General features: G+C 48.5%; 1 protein-coding gene across 1 annotated transcript in view; it reads right to left on the minus strand.

Moving 5' to 3' along the window:
• The window catches only part of KIAA0586 (KIAA0586 ortholog), a 185,762-nt gene that overhangs the window by 161,126 nt on the left and 2,189 nt on the right, over positions 1 to 22,447 (minus strand). Inside the window, 8 exon segments of the mRNA XM_061559513.1 lie at positions 8,740 to 8,901; positions 10,663 to 10,990; positions 14,724 to 14,978; positions 15,594 to 15,786; positions 16,288 to 16,357; positions 17,672 to 17,768; positions 19,844 to 19,944; positions 20,524 to 20,936. Coding sequence (XP_061415497.1) covers positions 8,740 to 8,901; positions 10,663 to 10,990; positions 14,724 to 14,978; positions 15,594 to 15,786; positions 16,288 to 16,357; positions 17,672 to 17,768; positions 19,844 to 19,944; positions 20,524 to 20,911 — 1,594 coding nt within the window. The 5' untranslated portion in view covers positions 20,912 to 20,936.

The raw sequence follows: 22,447 nt of genomic DNA on the forward strand, positions 1-22,447 counted from the left end.
ATGTTTTAATGTGGCCAGGTGGTTCAGGGGTCTAATGCCATGTCAGAGCACTGAGCTCGTAGCACTATAATCCCGGGTTTTAATCTGGGCAGTCGCTTGTGATTAAACCATGTTTGCAAGTGTGTCGAGCTGATGGTCGCAGCCCAGTTACCACTGACTGCACAAAACGATCATCAGATCGGGTTTTCACTTAATTCGATTTATACCAGCATATGTGAATAACATTTTCCATTTCACTTAACACGTGATAATGATTCTTTGCTAGGCAAAGCCCAAATAACAGACGCACGCACGCATGTGTGCCTCCTGTGGAGATAAGGAGCTAACTGACGTGGCTTCAGAAGCAATTCCGTGACATTTCTGAATGGAAATTTCATCTGAAAATGGTACCTATAGCAACAACTGTAATACTTTCAGTCGCGAGAGTTATACCTTTGTATGACCAGACCATTTTTGCCCGTAGCAGAACCACTGTTGGCTAACCAGGTGACACAAATCACCAGGTGCTGCTCTTTTCGTGACCATGAGAATCCACCTGGCTGGATATTGAATGCAGTCTCATAAGCACGAGCCCAAATGCACAAGTAACACAGCCTGGTTAATTGCACAGCTCAGTTGTGCATCTACTACTGGAGGAGGGCTTTCGCCACGGCGTGCGGGGACGCGGGGGTTCCTTGACCATACTTCACCAAGCTGGTGAGTGCGGGCTTGGTAAAAGCGGCGAGCAAAGACACAGGATCACAAACATACAGCGCAACAAAGGGCAGTGTTGCTTAACGATAATTAACCACCAGACGACGTTGCAAGTCGGTGCACACCCAGCTCGACGGGCAATAAACACGCGGCAGGCGTAGCAGCCACACGCGCGCACGGAGATCGCATTCTTTGGTACGCTGCCCCGACGGCGGGAACTATGCGCCAAACGCTTTCACAAAACGCCTTTCAGGCGTGCATCACGCGACCGGCATGTGCTACGGGGCGGGGGCGGTAGTACGCGCGCGGTGCCGTCCTCCCCGCCGTACGGTCAGGGCAGGGCCACTGGGCCACGGCAGCTGCCTCGGGGGCGCGTTCCACCTCGTGGCAGCCCCACGTCGGCACTGACGAGCCAGACCGGGGAGGGGGGGGGCGGCTTCGCCGACACAAACACCCGTCTGGAGCGAGAGGCGGGGCCGGCGGGGGTGGCGGTGGGCGGCTTGGCAGGCAGGGAGGATGGGAGGCAGCGGTCGCCGGGCCCAGGGACGGATTAATGCAGCGGGTTAAGTGGTAACAAAAATAGTCAAGGGAGGAAATAAATCTGCAACGAGGGGGCCCATCCGACAACCATACTGGCCCCCCGTAAAATGTAACGTTGACCCGGCAGGGCTGTGCAGGGACAGCAGCGTTCTCCACCCCAGCAGCTCCCCAAAGTTGTGCTGCCTCGGGGTGGCAGCGCGAGTGCCGTCTACACCGACAGAAAGTCCCGGTATCCAAGTGCCACTAAAGCCACGTGCATCGTGACTGAGCTGCATTTGTGATGCGATTGAAACGGTGAAAATTTAGCAGTGGCGTTTATCTGGGAGGCATCACATTTCGGTTCACTTACGGGGAGGAATAAAAAAAAACGTTCGGAGCTGCTGGAGTCGCTTGCGTAAGACTCAACCGCATACAACGCAATAGAAATGTGCGATGCACTGTACGAGCAAATACTTGCGCAAAATACCAGACGGCCGGCAAATAAACAAGACGTGCTGTACACGTGTAACCCCTTTAGTACGTGTATGCACAGATATAAAGTATACAACGTTCTCCTTTTTCCAGCGTGGTTAGGCTTGAGACAAGCGCTATGAGCAATCACACACCGAGAAATCTGTGACACACGAGTGGGTGGCGGTGCAGAGAACACCACACCTACCCACCTTTGATCCCTAGGGCTTGTGTTGACTCATCTAAAAAGGAATTAATGTTTAACACCAAACTAACCTAAGGGTCACCGATTCAGGAACATCAACAAACACTGCACTAAAAGTCACCGACAGTGCAACGGCTACAACTCAAATCAGAGTCCATGTGATTTATTGTGGTATTCTTACCGGCATGGCACCATCCTTTAAATACAGACAAGGTCAAAGATCCCCCCATATAGCCTTAACAGGCTGTTAGCGAAAACCTATGGAGGCCAGAATGGCACGAGAGGGGGTGGGTGGCCAGCACCACGCCTGGCCGCCTTTGTCTCCGTAGTAGCGATGTTTACACATCGCACCAGGTACTCAGTTGATGTTGAGTTGACTTAGGGGAGGCCCAAGACCGATTCAGAAAATCTCACTGGTGTTGGCCCTGAGTGGGAATCGAACTCGGGTCGCCGGCTTCATAGCGCGGTGCGCAAAGCGCTACCCCACCACTCCCCACCAAATACAGAAAAATACAAAGCTCCCCCGTATAGCCTTTAACATACATTTGGGGCAAGTAATGTTAGCGACCAAATACACACACATGTGCACACTATTCATATTCTTAGGTTTTTTTCGGTAAAGTCACGTAGGTAAAACATCAAAATTAATAAAAAATAAAATAAAGATCACGACGTTTCGGAGGCAACACAAGTCTCCGTCATCAGGTGGGATCGTCACAGCCAGATTAGCTGCATCAAGTGAGGCAATGATTCAAGATGTAATCCCTTAAAAGCGAGTTGAGGGGGGAGGAGAGGGGGGGGGGAGCTCATCAGAATGTGGTAGCCAGTGAATGGAACGTATCGGTGAGCTCCCCCCCCCCCTCTCCTCCCCCCTCAACTCGCTTTTAAGGGATTACATCTTGAATCATTGCCTCACTTGATGCAGCTAATCTGGCTGTGACAGTCCCACCTGATGACGGAGACTTGTGTTGCCTCCGAAACGTCGTGATCTTTATTTTATTTTTATTAATTTTGATGTTTTACCTACGTGACTTTACCGAAAAAACCTAAGAATATGAATCCTTGCAGTCACGAAAGCTTCAAGTCTAGAAACATGTGCACACATCAGCTCATACCTACACACACAAACATGCACACACATGCACACACTTGCAGGTGATAGGCGGTGGCGTCCCTTCCTCAGACATGGGATTGGGTTGACTGAAGGCTGGAGATAAAAGGAGTTGGGATTCTTTGACTGCAATCATCCTCTCGCCCAGCGGCAAGTAACCGACAAACCAGACCGTTAATCTCGCCTCCGCTCTGCCACATTCCTCCGTGACAGCCTGAATTCCAAGCGCCCGCTACAAGTGCGGCTGCGTGTGCGTGTACGTGACTTCAGGACGTTTTTTCACGCCATAAACAAACCGCTTCCACCCCTTCTCCTTGTCCGAACGGCCTTTATTTATTTTTTCCCGTGTTTTTTTTTCTCGTGACGCACGTCAGCGCGTCAGACGGGTTAGTGTCTCTCTGATGGCCGCATTCCCCGGGTGTCTTTACCACCTGTCCATTCCTGCCCAAACAAGCAGAGGACGGTTTGAGTCCAGCGTAAAGAGCCTCGCTAATCGTGCAGCGAGCATCAGGCAGCGGCACGGGGGTCTGTGTCTTTGGCGGGGTAGGGGGGCCAGGGGGAGGGTTGCTCCCAACAAGCCCCTCCACAAGTCCAAGGTCATCTCATAAAAGCGACTCTCTCAATGCCCCCTTCCTCACCCTAGCCCTCAGCGCTAACACGGGAACGTTAGCAGGCGAGTGCGGCGTTCTATCGAGTGGACGCTAATGCGTCTGCTGACCCCCGCGTGCGTAACAGATGCCGAGCCGGTACTTTGCACGAGTAGGCCGCCGTGTCCTGTGGCCATGTGAAATTTCGAAAGGGGAAAAAATTACCGCAGCTTCTAATTTAATACAACGGAGCGATACTGAGTTACTGTACAAACACGCACGTTCGAGCTGAAAAGGTACGGTGAAAAAAATAAGCACGCCAGTGAATTGTCAAAGAAATGGCGCGACCTTTACCCAGCGTCAAACTCGGAAGTTCTCTCTCGAGGCTGTGTCAACAAAGCAGCGGCGTACGAGACTTGCAATGCGTGCATTTCAGTGTTCACGAACTTATCGTGCTCGGCAAGCAGGGGCTATCCACTATTGGATGAAGGCCTCCACCTCATCGTCATCCACATCATTGGACACCACGGTAGCGAGATGTTAACTTCCTTACCTGGTATACAGGAGGTCGTGGGTTTGATCTCGGCCCTGACGCCTATATATTTGGAGGTTACATATTCTCCCTGTCGTCGTGTGGATTTTTCTCCGGGTCCTCCGGTTTTTCCCTCCACATTTTGAAACATGCGTTTAGAGTATTTGGCTACTGCTATAAATTTGCACATGAAAAGCCACTTCTCGTTGGCCTATCATAGGTGGATAGCTCAGTGGTCTGTAACCTGGTAAAATAAAAAGTTTAGTTTCCTCCCTCTGTCGGTCAGTGGTATTTCTAAGCGAGCTTCTCTTAATGCAGAATAATACATTAAAAACATTAGAGGGCAAGCAAACCACACGAGCAAAGGTGGGCTTCGAAAACATTTCTGTACCAATGACCACACACATACTATCAATCAGATTCAGAAAAATACTCATGAATACCAAATACCATTGCCGTACCTATATAGACTTTCGAAAAGGCATTGACAAAGTGTAAATAAACGCAGTCATTCAAGCTCTCACAAACCAAGGTCTAAATAATATATATTAAGAATTCACGTGAACCATTTACAAAAACGAGCTACACTGGGATTACATTAAATACCAAAATACATCTTAGACCGGAAATCAGACAAGGAGACCCCGCTTTGTTCAAGTTATTCACTGCGATGTTAGAAGATTTTTCCAACCAGTAGGTTGGAAAAAAAGAAATATCAACACAAATGGGAAAAAAACATCTTGAAGTTGTTGATGACAGCCACCATAATCTCAAATGGAAAGAAACTAGAGGAAATGATAGCACACTTTCATGACGGAGGCTGGAAAGTTGGGCTCAACATAAACGTAAGCCAAAAACACACAAGGCCACGTACAACAAGTTCACTCAAACAATTGGAGATGGCCCGTTGGAGGGACACGGCTGTAAAACGCATCAGAGTTAACGGAGGACACTCGCCAGAAAAGTAAACTTCGTCCAAAGTGAAAAGTCGACAAAGATGCCCTCGCTTCCCAGGGAAGGCACTCGATCCCCGGCTGGCTGAGAGCGACAGTCGCAGTGACAACTGCTGCCTGCAGGTTCCACGTGCACACCGGGTGTTTAATGGTCCTTGAAAATGTGCTGCTTTCAAGTGACATTTAAGATTAACGACTAATTTGTTGTGAACGTTTTTAATTCTGACGAAGGAAGGAAAAGCATGCACGCAAGGGCACATTATTTTCGGTCGGCCAAAAAAACTAATTTTTTATCGCCGCACGATATTTTTCTGACAGTAAATTACTGTGACTGGGTCAGAGGTCACCTGGCGTTATATGTGGTGTGGCCTAATTGGTGTTCAATACGTACTGCGAGAGGCTGTTTCACCAGACGGGCCAGGGAGAGCGAGACAACAGCCTTGTCAGCGGGTACATAAATTACGTCAGGCGCTGCTGACCACACTTAATAAACTTCCAAGACTCCGCTGCGCAAATTACTTCCTACGCTCTTCCCCACTCGCAAAGTTGAAGCGCTCGTCACAAAATTAGTTGGGGGGGGGGTGGGTTACGAGCAGGAAAATACTCTGAGATTTGAAAATGCCACGTGTCTATTTAAATTGTGTTAAAAGTTAAATGGAAACTGAGGAGTAATTATAATGAGCTCCGTGTTTGACCCAAAAAAGTCCACACAACAATTCTCATAATTGCTCCCTCTTCCATTCCCTGACAAGGGCTTGCCAAGGTAGGCGGACAGAGCCGGGCGGCGGTGGTGACTGCACGTCTGTAATCCAGCACCCCTTCTGTACGATAGAGTGTTGCCCCCCACCCTTGCACGAGGGGTATTGTAACCGTGCGCTCTGCTTTCCACCCACACATGTAACACTTAATACATATGCACATCCGTGTATGTGGATTGCGCAGCAGTGGGTGTGAGATGCAGTTTGCAGGGATGGACGCTCTATAAAACAGCACAAATAAGGTGTGGGGTGTGGTGCGTGAATAGAACGGTTGATGGACAGTTAAAGTGACGTGTCTAGGCCGCTGTTCCGACACCGCAGCTTGCAGGTCAATGTTACAGCGCGTGCCGAGGGGCCAGCAACCTGGCGTCACGGCACGAGCTCGTCCGCTAAGCGCCTGGGCATGAAATAATCAGCGCTCGCTCGTAAGGAGAAATTCCGGAGCGCTAGGCTTGGCAAACCACCGGGGGGGGTGGGTGGGGGGGGGGCCTTCACCTTAGAAATAACTCCACACTGAACGGTGATTCAATAAGGTCAAGGGTCACCCCTGACCGTAAAATAAAGAACGCTCCAAACTACGCTCCCTCGGGCCCATTAAAATCGCACTCAGATTAGCGCGTGGCTTCATTTTTTTGTTGTTGTTGTTGCCACTCGTCGTGCGAGGCCGATGTGCAACGTGGAGGGGGAGGTTCCGTCACTGTTAATGCGCTCGCAGTGCGGGGAAGGGGGGGTTGCAAAATGAGCTTGTATAAACCTTCGAGATACGTTAATTTATCAAAATGCATCTCATAAATCCGAGGCGTGACCTGAATAATGGCAGCGGTGTTTTCCGGGTGGCTGCCACTACCCACGAATAAGTGGCTGAACGCAAACGAAGATGAATGGGGGGAAATTGTCCCGAGTGCGGAATAGGCTGCAGCATAAGACAGCTGCGCCTCCTAGTGGCCAGGGCCTGTCATTTGCATCGTTCGTTTGAAAGCAGCTTTTTTGTCCGAACTCTTGCTATGAAGAAGGACCATTGCCTGAAACGTCATACATTATACAGGCTGTTTTTCATTTTAGGGCAACGTTATTGACGAATGTGTTGAGTTTTAGAAATGTGTGCTTTTGCACCAACGCCAACACGGGATCACAATGTTTTGCTTTCTATTTATGCATGTTGAACGTCTTTCGCATCGTACGTAGTCAACCGTGCTAATCGAAGGTGCGAGTAGGTTAGAACATCTGGGATGCTGCGGAGGTAAATAGACCTCAAAATAAGTTGTCCCCAGATTGTCACAAACCTTGTATGAGGTGTGTCTAGTTGCATCGCAGACCTCTCCCCGCTCCCAATGCTTCAAAGAAGCATGTCGACGTACAACTACCCACAAATCCTTAGGACTCTATGAATATATTCTGACGCAAGACAGCTGCATTCACCTATTTCAGGAGTTGCATTGTAAATGATGAACTAATGCGAGGTTATTAGCCTCACCTTCGTAGCAAGCGCCTTCCTCTCAGTGTCAACGCCACTCCCACCGATTCATTCAACGCAAGTAGAACCAAGCTTCAGCGCCCAAACATGCAGAGCCAGATAGGACGCCGCGGTGACAAGATGTTAGCTACCTCGCCTGGTATACAGGAGGTCGTGGGTTCGATCTCGGCCCCGACGCCTGTATATTTGGAGTTCGCATGTTCTCCCCGTGGTAGCGTGGATTTTTCTCCGGGTCCTCCATTTTTTCCCCTCCACATTTAGAAGCATACGTTGAGAGTATTTGGCTGCTAGAAGTTTCCACATGATGATAAGCCACTTCGTTGAGCTATCATTTGTGGCCAGGACATTTCTGAGAAAGAGCTATATAGCTCAGTTGGCCTTACTTGGTAAATAAAATCGTTTTTGGTTCTAGTTTTAATAGAACAAGGGCCTTGCCAATGTGCACGAGATACATAAGTTATCCGTATATGGAAAGGCTTGTGAGGAATCGGCGGTGAGGCCGCAAGGAAATGAATGAGTGAAACTAACAAGCTCTACAGTGATGACGCATGTCTGGGACATCTATCACAACAATGATGACAGTGTATATGAGAATGGCAATGATGATGGAGGTCAGTGTTGGTGCTTGGAGCTGCTCCCATTGTCTGGAATTCCCTTCCTCTGAAACTAAAAACTAGAACTATTTTTTATTTTGGCAGGTGTGGCCCACGAAGCTATACAGCTCTTTTTCAGAAGCGACCTGGCCACAAATGATAGCTCAACAAAGTGGCTTGTCACGTGGAAATACTCTCAAAGCATGTTTCTAAATGTGGAGGGAATAACTGGAGGGCCCGGAGAATAATCCACACGACCACGGGGAGAACACGCAAACTTCAAAAATAAAGGCGTCAGGGTCAGGATCAAACTCACGACCTCCTGTATACAAGGCGAGGTAGTTAATATCTCTCCACCGTGGCATCCCAACTGCATTGTCTGAGACCCTTCTGCTTTTAAGTTTCCATATCATGTTCTCTTTTGTATATAACTGTATCTCATGCGTACTTTTATAATATTGTCTTAATGCCCTCTGGCCTGTACGATTCTACCTATATATCCCGGCACTAAAATGCATACCCAAAACCACTTCTCTTGAAACTCTCCAGAAGCACGCGTTCCATCCTATTTGTACAGCGTCTTGAAATGCGGTCGCAATCAGATGCTTTTTCAATCCAAATCATGTTTTACTGCATCATACTTGGCAACCCTTTAGCCGCAGACTGATTTTCAAAGAAAATATAGCATGATAAAAACGTGTCTTGTCCTAACAAAACTTATATAAAGCGATATTATTAGCTTTGAAAATCGATACGCAGTAAAAAGTTTAGGAAGATAGGCAACCTATCACTTAAATTAGTAGGGTTTGCGAGTATGCTGCATCGCTTAAGTGCAGGCCTCACCGGCTTTGGGTGCAGGCTGTGGGCGCCCTCCAGGCTGGGTCCTGGGCCTCCTCTTGTCACGCGGAATGGGTACGGGGGCCCATGGCCTGGGTGCCGGCGTGTCCAGCACACCGCCCATGGCACCCCTCGCACCGCTGTCCCCACCGCCACCGGCACGCGCAGCTGCAGGCCGAGAAACAACCACACACAGTGAGAAAAACAATCACTTTGCCCAGAGGCAAATTGTCTAAATTAGAAATACAGCTACGCATAATCGTTAATACCTTGATATTGAATGTATTCCGCTTGTGTTAAATTTGTGAATTTCCAACTGCACGTCGGGCACAATAATGTCAAAACCACAATTTGTATTAAAAAATTCCTACTCTATATACGTGTGTGTGTCTCCGAGGCCCAACTAAAATCAATGATGAATGTGGTCAGGGTTTTTTATGGAAGTGAAAACCTGTTCACGCTCAGGCATTTGTGAGAACACGTGGCAGTATTCGTTTACTTGTGCTATAACTGGAGGAATGGTTAATATTATGCGTGTGTAGGTCTCACGTAAAATATGTGCGTGTTAATTGTCACTTCATCACCAACACCATTCCCACCAGCCATTCTCAATGCACTGCTGGATGAGGGACTGCCAGGCTGTCGCTACCAACTCTTAACCCTTGGACCGATTTCACCATCCACCTGCCTCTGTGCTCATCTCCTCTGGCATTAAAAATAGGCAACAACTCACATGACCTTCACATTTTATGACAGCATCAGGGGTCAGTGACAGACAGATGAAGGCAAGGGCAGGCATCACAAGCCTCACAGAAATTATGAAGATGTTTTTTTTCAATGCTAAACAATCAGCATGCACTACTCGCACTACGAAATGTAAGTTACTATTCAACAGAGTTGTCCTTACTCGAGACATAATGAATCTCGGCGAATGGTCCAACGGTTGCCTGGGATGAAAGGAACTGAATTATTGCTTTAAAGATACAACCCCAAAGAACAAATGGTGTTTTTTATTGTAGATATGCGGCAAGGTAGGGTGCCCAGCAGGAGCTGAGATTTGTTCAGGAGGAAAAAAATAAGATTCGAAAATTAGGGTCCGGAAAATCACGATGGCGCTCTAGTGACATTGTGTAACCCCATGTCCTTTGTAATGATTCAACTGGCACCTTTGATAAACTCGCAAATTATTCAATTGGGTAAAAATTACGTCGCGACATCGCCCCCCTACTGGCAGACCATACTGATCTGTGAAACAGCTAAATCACGTTGTACCATAAGAATGGCGCGAATATCAAACGTACCCAGGATTTATATTCTTTGGGCCTTTTGGTAAATTCACGTTGATAGGTTCAAATTAATACAAATACAATTATACATTTTTCATAAAAAATGAATATTTTATTTTTTATTAATTTGAACCTATCTACGTGAATTTGAACCTATCTACGTGAATTTTTTTTTTACAAATAATTTTTTTTAAAATTCATAAAAATTAATATTTATTTTTTATTAATTTGAACCTATCTACGTGAAACACCCAAAGAATATTAATTCCTGCAGTCATGAAAGCTTTAAGTCAAGATGTACCCATGATTTGATTGTGATTTGAATATTTGGTCTGTATTCCCACTAAATAAAGCCGAAACTCATGTCGGAAAGTCCATCACACATACCCAAGATCAGAGCAATATGCACTCAATTAAAGGAAGAAGCATCCTTTGACAGAAGTTAATTTATAGAATGCAACTGAACTTATTTTATCTTATTTCTACAGAGTGCCTTCACTCAAGGCGCTTTTAAATCTGGTGCACCTCCCTTCAAGTGAAGTGGAGTGAAATGATTTAACTCTTATGTGTGGTCCACAAAGCGTGCGGGGGGTTAGCCCGTCTTGGCCCTGGCCCGTGTCTGCTAGTCGGCCACCGTGCCCACCGGGTAGCCTGGCAGGGCCCACTGCGGCGCGGTCGCCCGAGGCCGACGGGTCGTCGTCGTCGGCGAGCGCCGGCCCGGCCTCGTCGCGTGGGGCCCGCGCGCCGCCGACGGGCGGCCGTGTCGGCCGTGTCGGCCCCACAGGCCCCGACGGCGGAGCGCGGGAGCAGAGGTCGGCATTCTCGGCGGGCGTCCCGGACGTCAACGGGGCGCCCGCGCGTTTCGCTGGGGGGCCCGCGTGGCCGCTCGGGGGGCCACTGTTGGCCACCGGCCAATAGGCGGCGCTCTCCGGCACGGCAGGCGGGGCCAGGGCGCGGCCCAGCAGGCGAGTCTGCAGGACAGAGAGACATTTGAGGTCAGAGCTATTTTTCGCGGAAAATGAAACTGCGAGTGGAAACGTCTTCCGAGCTTGATGAGGGTCTGCCGCTGAAATCATGCCTTCTGTAAATGTCTCTTTTCATGTGTGCAGTAATACCCTGTTCCCAATATTTATTTATTATTTTACTTGAGCTTACAGTATAATGAGCCAAACTGTCTTTTTCTTTGGAAACATCTGGAAATGATATACATTTTATTCTTTGTGGTTTGAGCTGCGTTTCATCCTTTATTTTTTCATCTAACAGCATGTGATGTTTGAATGATGTCAACTCCACTGGAAAATTGCTGTCTCTAGGGGTCCACCTTGTCAATGAGGCACTTTCACCGCAATGGTAATTCAGTATCCTGGGCAATAGCGCTTTTGAATAACCCAACTAATTCTGGTGATATAGCAACGCAAATAAATACGCAATATAAATTGATGTGCGCATTAACGCTATTTATACGGCACGCTTTTACTGCCAACACCATTTTCACTTCGAGTTAATGCACAAAACGCACGCTTGGGCACAAGTCAAAGCCGTTGCTGTTTTTTCCCTACACGTTATTATCCTCGGCTCAATTCCAGCCCCCCCGCCCCCCCCCCCCCCCCCACCAGATTCACAATTTTTTAAGGACAATTTTTAGAAAAGGTTCTATTTAAAGTTTCAACCCAACACCACACAGCAACGCGCGCAGCGGCGATGCCAAAATCGGCACGGCGCGAGAGCCGCGCGCGGGTGCGTGGGGCGCGCGCGTGCGGCGGCTCTCAAATTACCGCCCAGGTTCAAACCGGTCGACGAGCGCGCTCGCCAAAACGCCAATCACCGCAAACTGAAAGCGACGTCCCGGGGCAGACGTCTGCGCCGGGGAGATGGGAGTTGCGCGGCTCCAACCGCCGCCACCGTTTTGTTACAAGAGCTGGGTCCCCCCCCCTACCCTACCTCCCCCCAGCACACCCCCCCCCCCACCACCACAACCGCCCCTAAACTCGACATCGTTGCTGCAACCAATTTGCAGGGTAGGGTCACGCGAGGACAACGCGGCTTCTCGCTCGAGGCTTGCTGCGGCATGCGCAGCTGCCTCACGTTTCACCCCCTGCACCCGCCCCCCACCACCCACTGCCGTTCCTCCCCCACCATAGGCCGTGAGCTGCCGACGGGGGAGCAGAGCGCTGCTAATTTAGCGGTGGGACCGGCCCGGGCCCGATACGTAATACCAATGCCAATCAAGGCGCTCGCCCCAGCAACGGTGACCTCTCGACACAGGACCGCCGCTTCTTTTAGCGCAGCGCCAACACGCTTCTGATGAATGAACAAAGCTGTCATTTTTAAGTAAATGGGTTGATGGTTACAATAATTCAAACACTGCACTGTGTGTGTGTACAGCGTTTGTGTGTGTGTATAAAAAATATTTAATTCACTAGTGGCTTAATTAAACGAGGCACCCGGTTTCCTCTGCACACAAACACTCAAAAGAGGAATTGGTCTAACATCCCAATCAGCGCATTCATGAAATGAGTACCCAGCGAGACGATGAATTGTAAAATATTTATGCCATACATAAATATTCCCATCAGGGAAGGTTAAGGCGTGTAAAGTAAACATGGCTTACAGATGAAGCACAACTTAATGGATGCCGATATTTAGCGACGTCTACCTTGCAATTAAATGTATGCAGTGGGTTAATTCCTGGAAACATAAAGGAATGAACGTGAATAGAATGCATTCACAGCTAGAAATGCCACGTTATTTTAGACTCCACACAATGAACACATGGTAGGATAACCTTTTCCATACATAATGACTGTATAAGAAATGGGCATGAGCAGGACACACCTTTAGAAGGAACAATGGCCAATGGACGAGCCTGGTGATGGAATGGCAGCCCAAGGACTGAGCGTGCCCGAGAGGAAGGCCGACACAGAAATGGAGTGCTGCGATCCGCTCATGCACAGGAACGAGATTGTGGCATTGCAGGCCCATGTAGGACGGTGATGGCAAAGAGAGGGCCTTCATCAAGCAGTGAATAGATTCACAGCTGATGAGGACTATAAAGGTAAACACAGATCGCAATGCTAAAAACATTGTAGATCTTGCAAAACGGAACAATAAGCAGCGTCCCCAGGGCTTCTTTCGCAGCGCGAGTTTTAAACTCGTGTTGCATTTTTTTTACAGCGTGCACAACGCTGACACCACGGCTTGTCAAGGCACAGAATGCTCGATTTCACAACCGTCTGGGCATGAAACGTGCATCCATCACGTGCAACACGCCTCCCGCGTGCCACTATATTTCACGTCAAGAGTCTGTCACCATCTGTCAAATTGACAAATTAAAATCCTCGCCAGCATCTCCCCTCCGCTCTCTCATTCGTTTATTTCCTTTGTTCTTAAACTGAAACTCAAATTCAACGTCCCGTGGGATCAGAAAATGCATCTGTTCCTATCGAGGAAGAAATATCTCCTCGGTGCATAAAAAAAAAACTTGAGTTCAGGAGTGAACTGAAATGCCCTGCACTTGTAATCCGACTGTGGGTAAAGGTCGTTCAGTGGCTCAGAGACCTAATGTCCACATCGTGGTACTGACCCAGCAGCTCCGAGATCCTGCGCTCACAGGGATAATGGGATATAAACAATATTCTCACTGTACAATGCTATACAATGTTGGGCGGAGCAATGGTGCAGTGGTTCGCACAGCGCACGCTGTGAGCCCGGCGACGCAAGTTTGAATCCCAGCCACGGCTAACGTAAGTGGCGAGAGATATCTGAATCTTGCTCATCCCCATCTCCACACCAACCCACAATGCCCAGCGAGGTGAGGCTTGGTCAAACCCCCATGACTCAGACGGCTTGGGGAGGCTTTCATCCAGCAGTGCATTCACAGACGGCTGATAATTACGATTGTATTTGACAGTGAGCACAGTTAGCGATGACTGCACAACAAAACTCATCATGAAGCGTATTTCTTTGACTGATATTAGCACCACAATTAGCATGTGAATTATAAAGTAAATATTGCAAACATTGTTGCATCATTGTTGTTATGTTCGTGGGTAGGTCAGTCAAATACTACTTAACATTCTAAAATCGTATGCGACTGCTAGAACCAGGACTGCTTTTGTAAATCGCATTTGCATTTCAGCTGCGCAGCCTGGCAAACGACACAAGTAATTATCGACAGGGTAATCACCACCACTCAGCAGGTTTGGCTCACAGGGTGGAGTCATATAACACTCCAGCATAAACCTACAGTATATATGCAGACTAGACAGCCTCGCAGCCGACACGCTGACATGTGTCGAGGAATCGCGGATCATATCCCACGAATGTCAGGACTGGTACGACTCATGATCAACGCACACCACCTGCTGAAAAATGAATAGAAATCTGGAATCTTGCAAACCACTCATTTGTTTGTGTGGCTAAAGAGCGCCATCTGTATTTTGTGGTAAGAGAGACAGACCCTCAAAGGATGCCAAGCACATCCCTGCCGTGTCTGTCACTTCCAGGTTATTGTACAGTGACACGTGATTCTTTTGTGTGGGGGGGGACTGAAATGGAAAAATAAAATGCTACGTACGCATATACCGACAGCACGATTGTAAATTACATGAGTAGCATGAAAGTCTTCAAAATAAAAACGATAACCGATTTTTTAAAATAACATTAGTGAGTCAACAGGTCACCTCACTGACAGTCACTGCTGACCTGTAACTCAACGTGCTGCTGGTGCTGCTTCTCCAGTCCAGAGATGCGCTGCACAAGCTGCTCCTGCAGCTGCTCCTGTAGCCGCAGCACTCGCTGCTGCTGCTGCTGCTGTTGCTGCTGCTGCTCGTCCTCCTCTGGACGCCGCCTGATCAGGTCCGGCCCCACGTCCCGCTCTCGCGCCCGCGCCAACTCCCGTGCCAGACCGGACACCAACTCCGTCACGCCAGCCACCTTCACCTCCAGGTCACTCTGAGCCTGGCCAACACACCGGTGCACACGGATGTCGGGCACCACTTTATCAGACGGAAACATTCCGTCATGCAATGCCTGCAGACGGCCTGGTGAAATTGTGCTGGATACCTGGGCACAATAACCAAGAAATGGGGGGGGTACTACTGTCTTTATTTTTTTGCTGTTGTATGTATGTATGCTGTACTTCTTTTTCACAATAACGTAGTCAACCGTGCAAATCGGAAAGTGCTTTTCGTTTCACACCAAATTTTGTAATCACTTCCACAAGCCTCTTTTGAATCAAACGAGAGAAAACACCTTTTACCTGCCCCACAGAGAACGGTCATTGTATTTTGATTACATTCTCAGAGTTTAAATATGCTGAATTCAGTGAAAGACCAAATATTATATCACGCCTTGTATTTTTTTTTTAACAATGGATGGGAAACGTTGGTTCTCAATGGTGCTCAATGCTCTGCCATGACACGAGCCATCTGAGCCACCTGAACCAAATCCTGGCAAGCTGCCACTTGAGTGTTGAACGTACTGACCACCCACACACCTGGCCACTTTCAACGGCACCTTACCGGTACAATATTTTACAACGATCGCAGGCGCGCGGTGCCGTCGGGCGCTGACCTTGAGCACGGGAGCAGCAGCGGCGAGGGCCGCGGCCGTGGCAGCAGCCGCCGAAGCGGCCGTGATGGCGGCGGCCTCCTGGTGCTGCTGCCGCTCCTGAGCGGCAGCGTCGCTCACGGCGGCCGGAGCCGACGCAAACGAGTCCAGTAGACGGACGCGCACCTTCCTGCGTGCGCCACCGGCTGGCGCACGCCTACACCACGGCGCGGGGGGAGAGCAGAGAGACACGAGATGCCTTCACCGGAACACTCAAGACAACCGCCACAAACGCAGCTGACTCAGGACAGAGTAGGCCTGGAACTCGGCTAATCTGGAAAAGACTCGGAACAGATGTTTGTTGCGTATTTACGTATGCCACATTCTTGAGCCCAACCGGGACACGTGGCAAACTGGTAGTCCTTCCCTCCATCAGCTCTGCCAACCTTAACATAACCATACCCACTCAATCACCACAATACTGCTCATAGGTCCTTTTGCCAAGCTGGTCCACTACTTATATAGCTTCTCCCTTTGCCCACATCGTGCTTTGAGTATGAGGACAGAGAGCTCGTGATGAAAGCCAGATTTTTTGTGAATTCTTCAGAGCGCCCGGACACCCTTTCTGAAAACAGGACTCTGGGAGCTTTATCTAAATAATCAATGGTCGACAGTATGCATACATAACAATCACATATGGATTTCATGCTTCACTCACCTCTGACCGATGATTGTTCTTGCAGCTTGTTTCTCACCAGCAACATGGCGAGACACGACGATGCTGTCATCTACACAGAGAACATAATCACCATCATTATAATCACCACCATCCCCTTTCAATCCACCACTGGGTGAATTCGATCTCCATACGGACATCTCCCTTCCACTGTCTTCTGCCGCTGTGATCCGCTTGTGCCCTGCATTTCATCTTTCAGTGAGTAATCCCCCATCATGAGTGTTTCCTCTATTGATGGTCACCCCTTTGGCAGTTTTGTTTGATTTTATGTAATGTTTGAGATGCTGATTTTATCACACGTGTTGTCTCCACGCGCCTTCGATCAAATCCAATACACAACAGTTTAACGTGCATCATACTCATTATTCATGTTTTGTACCATTCCCTGCGTCACGGACTTTGTACATTACAGCATACATCAGCTGAATTTTCCTCTTAATACGCAATGGCATTATACTTTGAATGACATAGCTTTTGTCTAAAGCGCTTCCTTCTGATTAGACTCTCTTCAACAATGCATCACCTTACTGTGCGAACGCTGTATTCTAATCCCGCTTAGACGAGCGGAGCTGCCCGAGCAGCCCGAGATATCGGTCGTGTGCGATTCTGCTAGAAATTACTTGGGATTGGAATAGGATGCTGTCTTGAACGATGGTCTCAGTTTAACTCTCACATCAAAGATAACACACAAACGTTAATTGTTAAAACACTAAGGCTCTTCGCACGAGAGGAAAGACTTAACATTCCCACTGGCTCTGGGAACAAGATAATTCGTCACTCATCGTTTTCACACTCATTTCATGTTGGCAAAATGGATTTGTAAAGGTTTTTTTTTTATTACAGGACTTATATGAAAACTTAAATGCATTACACCTTATTTTTTTTATTCATTTTAATTTCATTTCACATTCAGTGCTTTCAAGTAATCGTACATAAACGACAATAAATATAAATAATAATACATTTATTTAATGGAGGAAAGCCTCGCTGTATCTCAACTTTTTTTCAACAGGATCCTGGATTTAAATGCTCGGCTAATTCAATTAATAAGCGTTTGGCTTGTTGACAATCATTGTTCTGTACGTACAGATTTAACAATTAACTCCTGCAGTATCATCTGCTGGCTTCCTCATAGCCCAAGCCAACAACACTTAGGATTCCCATACGCTCCCTCCCTTCCAAGTCTTCACGATGCTCAACCCCGTTTAACTTTCAAGATCTGACAACAAGATTGGGTGCATTTAGTGTTCTTTGGTAATAGGCGCATTTTGAGCGATTTGGCCTTGTAGGCCTTAAAAGTAAGTCATTAGTGTCACAGCAATCTCCGAGCTCAAGCTACGTTGTTTGTGCCATCGCATGCACTCACCCGTGCAATATGACGCCGCATCCCAGTCCGTGTCTTTGCACGCTTCTCTTTGATCGTCGAGCGCATGAGAACGCTGCGGGCTGCCGGCACTCGAGCCCTGAGAAGCGCACAGGTCATCGTCATCGTGAGCCATGGTCACTGCACCGACAAGCACAAGTGCAAACCGACAAACAGGCATTGCCCTTGGCCAATCATCAGCATGCTAACATCTGAGCTCCACAGCCGCCAACTACACGTTTTCTCAAACACAGCCTTGTAGATACCCAGAAGGGCCATCAACTCTAGCGATCCTGACATAAGTGGATGCGGCGAAACACAGACCGTGGAACGTCTATTGGTCCGTCGACTAAAGATACCGGAGCTACGTCAGAATGAAACTCTGGGAACAGATTATAGAAAGGAGATTGAGGAAGCTGGTGAATATTGGCGAGTCAGTTTGGATTCAAACAGGGAAGGTCATCAATGGATGCGATCTTTGCACTGAGAGTATTGATGGAGAAGTTCAGAGAGAAGAAGCGGGCCCTGCATATGGTGCTTATTGATCTAGAGAAAGTGTATTATAGGGTGCCTCGAGAGCTCATCTGGTGGTGTACGAAAAGAAGAGGTATTCCTGAGGTATATGTCCAGCTGATCCAGGATATGTATGAAGGAGGGAAGATGCACGTGCGAAGCAGCTGTGCGGTGTCGGAGAGCTTTCAAGTCAAAGCGGGAGTGAAGCAAGTTCCGCCCTGAGCCCCTTCCTTTTCATCCTGGTGCAGGACACACAATAGATATTCAGAGGGAGCCCCCCTGGTGTATGCTGTTTGCAGACGACATTGTGCAGAGGGGCAGTGGAAGTTCATTTGAAGATCTGGGTGCAAAAGATTGAAGCGAATGAGTTGAGGATCAGTCGGATAAAGACTGAGTATATGGTGGCAAATTTCAGTGGAAATAATGCAGGAGGATTGCAAATTTGGAAGTGACCAGTCAATGAAGACGAACAAGTTTAAATATCTGGGTGCAACTATGTGTGCTGATGGAGCGCTAGAAGGAGAGATGAGAACAAGACAAAGGGCTGTATAACTGAAATGGCGAGAGATGACTGGTGTGGTGTGCGATAAGATGCTCCCAGTTTGGTTGAAGGGAAAAGTGTACAAGACGGTGGTGAGAGCGGGTGTTGTTGTATGGGCCGATTGCCGGGGCACAAGAAAGAGGGACCAAGCTATGGCAGTCACAGAGATGAGGATGTCACGGTGGATGTTGGATTTAAAAAGGAAGGACAGGGTGAGAAAAGAAGAAGTGAGAGGAAGACTCAAGGTGGTAGAAATCACAGAGAAGATGAGAGAGAAAAGACTGGTGTGGTTCGGTCATATGGAGAGACAACAGGAAAATCATGTGGGTTAGAAGGTGCAAGTGATGCAAGTGGAAGGAAAGAGATCAAGTTGAAGGCAGAAGAAGAGGTGGGGGGGGGCGGGCGATGTGGTGCGATCGGACACGGTGGCCCGAGGAGCGGAAAGAGAGATGGCGCAGGACAGGGCAGCGTGCAGAAGGTTGGCAAGGACAGTGGAACACCCCACATGAGTGGGACAAACGCGTGGAAGAAGAAGAAGCTACATCAGAATCTCAATATTTATTTAGACTGGAGGAGGAATCCAATGAGCTATAAAGCTCTTTTTCACAGATGTCCAGGATGTTCCCAATACTGGAAAAACTTAACTGTGGTGGCAGGACAGGAGAATAAGACATTTCTCCTGTCACACCACTCGGCCAATGGTAACGAGGAGCTAAACGACTTCGTCTTATCGCAACAAGTTGATTGAGCAGTGTAATGAGAGGATTTTAAATTAACATTCGTGTGCACATGCACGTGTGCGGTCCTTAATCAATCCACTGCTGGATGACGGCAGAACTTGACGGTTATTCGACCACGCCCCACCACGCTGGTCAGCATGAGTTGGTGAAGGCGGGGATCAGACATGACAGCATAGTAGAGTACAACAGACTTTGCTGCACAACCCTCTGCTGCCCACAATGTAGCCCCGCAACACACTTTATGCATTGCCTATCCAAACGCTATCCAGGCCGAAACCTGCTTATCTTCCGAGATCGGAGGAAATCAGTCGTCCGCACTCTGGATGGTTTGGTGATAATGTATGGAACAGAAGGCACAGTTATATTTTCCCATCCACTTACCCGAACTGATGGGGCAATAACGTCCACCCCCAGTTGTCCATTCACAGGCAGGTGCATCACATTTTCTTTGAACTCATCTTCATCCAACCCTCCAGGGTTAACTGCCATAAAAATACATTTAAAACATTATAGTGTATTGCAAATGTGTTAATTTAAACCATATAATTATTCATTCACCTAATGTTTAAGATGTTCTCTGGCCAGGTGGTTCAGTGGCAAGAGTTCAAATCCTGGTTGGGAGGAGGGGGGGTCAACAGTTATTGTCCTATGGATGGACTTGCCCCCACCACAGGAATGTGGAACTTGTGCCACTGGCTCAGGGCTGTGAACAGGAGAGCAGCACCGATGCAATGCTCATTTAAGCAATCACTTGTGACTTTTGTTAATTAAAGACAAAATTCGGCTTGCGAGAGCATGGAAATAATTCTACACCGAGCATCGTTACTTCTGACACCAGACCGATATTGATTAGCGGCATTCTCCCCAAGTATGCAAGTTACCATCTCTCACTGACCAATGATTGTCTTCTTGCAAACCAACACTATCCAAATTCTACTGACAGATATAAGCCACCTTTGTCTTAAGTGCACATTTGCATATGGCAGCTAGACTAGTAGCATACAAATATCAAAACTTCACAAGCTGGTGCAAAGCTGCTGAGACAGATGAAAGCCACATACCGGTGGTGACTGTCGTCTCCTTGCCACCATGCCCACACCGACTACCATGGGCCAAGATCACGTGCCCGTCCGCCGGCACACAGACAATTTCCCGCAGCGCATCGTTTCGCCGGCTGGCAGCGTGCGACACCTCTCGCCCAGCTCTTGCCGGCGGCGCCGCCGGCCCTGCCCGTGCCACCGCGGCGGTGGAGGTGCTGCGCGCCAGCACGCGGCTCGCCGTGGAGCTCTGCGAGCTCGAGCTGAATGCGTGGCTGCTGCGGCTGTCTCCTTCGATGGTCAGGATGGACGGCGAGGAGCAGCAGGGCAGGAGGGATTCGGCGGAGCGAGGAATCGCGCCCGCCGCCCGCAACGTAGCGGACGGCGGCTCGGACACTTGCGCCAGATCCATGCACGGTGGATGCGTGCTACGACGGCTGTCGAAGCAGGGCACAACAGGCAGAGAATAACAGCCGATACATACACACATAAGACAATCGTTACATTTGAGTAGAAGTAGGAGTTTATTTACTTGCAGATAAGAGCCTGTTGGAGGTGGATCAGCGGCACAATGATTACCGCACTGCACTATGAATCCAACGGCCTGAGTTAAATTTCCATTCACGTCAAGCACCAATGGCGAGTGCTATCTGAACTATTCATGAACCGCCCCTTTACCAACATGCACAGATTGGCAATCTCCATGACTGATCGAACATGGGGAGGGCTTCATTCAGAGGTGGACTGACGTAATGTACAGGGCTATGGTGGGACAAAGATGGATTAACATTGGAGGGAAATGATGAAGGATGGAAGACGATTTGAAGCTGGAAATAATGTACTGTAATCGTGGTTGTGTATGGAGACAGGGAAGTCAAGAGCAAGTGGTGGGTAGACAGGAGTGAAAAAAGGAGGAGCAAATTCAGACACCAGAATTCCATTCCTAATTTAATTAACATTTTCTGAGAAATAAGAGAGTTTTTCACACTTGGCAACTGGCGTGGTAGCGGAGAAAGAGGGGTACTGGAGATTCACGAGGAGGTTTGCGGTGCTGAAATTTATTTTAAGAGTTTCCAGCAACATTGGTGATCAAGCCAAGTACCGTGTCTTTCTGTGTGATCTAAATCACCTTGTCAAACCGTAGCACATCGTTATGTTGTTGATGATAATAGCCACGGTGCCCATGGTGATGATTACAATCACTGTAAGGATGACAGGTGATGATAACCATGATGATGACCAGTACTATATGTGATTGCATTCAAGTTTACCACACTCATATCACCTTAGTAATCAACAGCACTTTCGACGACAATAATCATGATGACAATGATCGTGGTGATGTAAAGATGTTTCTGGGATTGAAAATTCAGGTTTTGATGATGATGGTGGTGATGATCAATCTGATGATTGTCGTGATAATTGTGATGTTGGAAATATTCTGCTGCTGATAACGATGATAAATATCGTGTCGATGACACAATAATTGCAATACTCTTCATCGAGGCACGGCGTGCCATGCAGTGACATCGCGGACACCACTGAATGTGGATGCAGTATCGGCCCTAGCGGGGCTCGGGGACCACTGACTGACAGTGATAGAGGGCACCACGCTCTGCGTGCAGTGCCAGCCCCTACAGGATAGGGTGCGAGAGTGTCGGCCACGGAACGGGGTTGCAAGGGGCCATGGCACTCTGGTTGACCCCGGAGGACACGTGACCGGAAGGTGTCTATCCGGGGACCCCCAAAGGGGGGCTGGGTGACCACGTGTCCAGGTGGAGATCTTCCTCGAGGATTCCACAAGGGGGTCGTGGCCAGGGGTGGAGCGAGCCCCACCACAGGGATGGTATAAGCCGGGTCCCCCAGTGGGATCAGCGCTGTTGTGATCCTGAAGAAACCTTCATCTGCGTTCTACAGAAGTCTCCAACACGTGGACCTGGACCCAAGC

This window comes from Lethenteron reissneri, chromosome 25 (assembly GCF_015708825.2).
Source record: "Lethenteron reissneri isolate LAM-NWPU_2019-01 chromosome 25, ASM1570882v1, whole genome shotgun sequence".
Taxonomy (NCBI): domain Eukaryota; kingdom Metazoa; phylum Chordata; class Hyperoartia; order Petromyzontiformes; family Petromyzontidae; genus Lethenteron; species Lethenteron reissneri.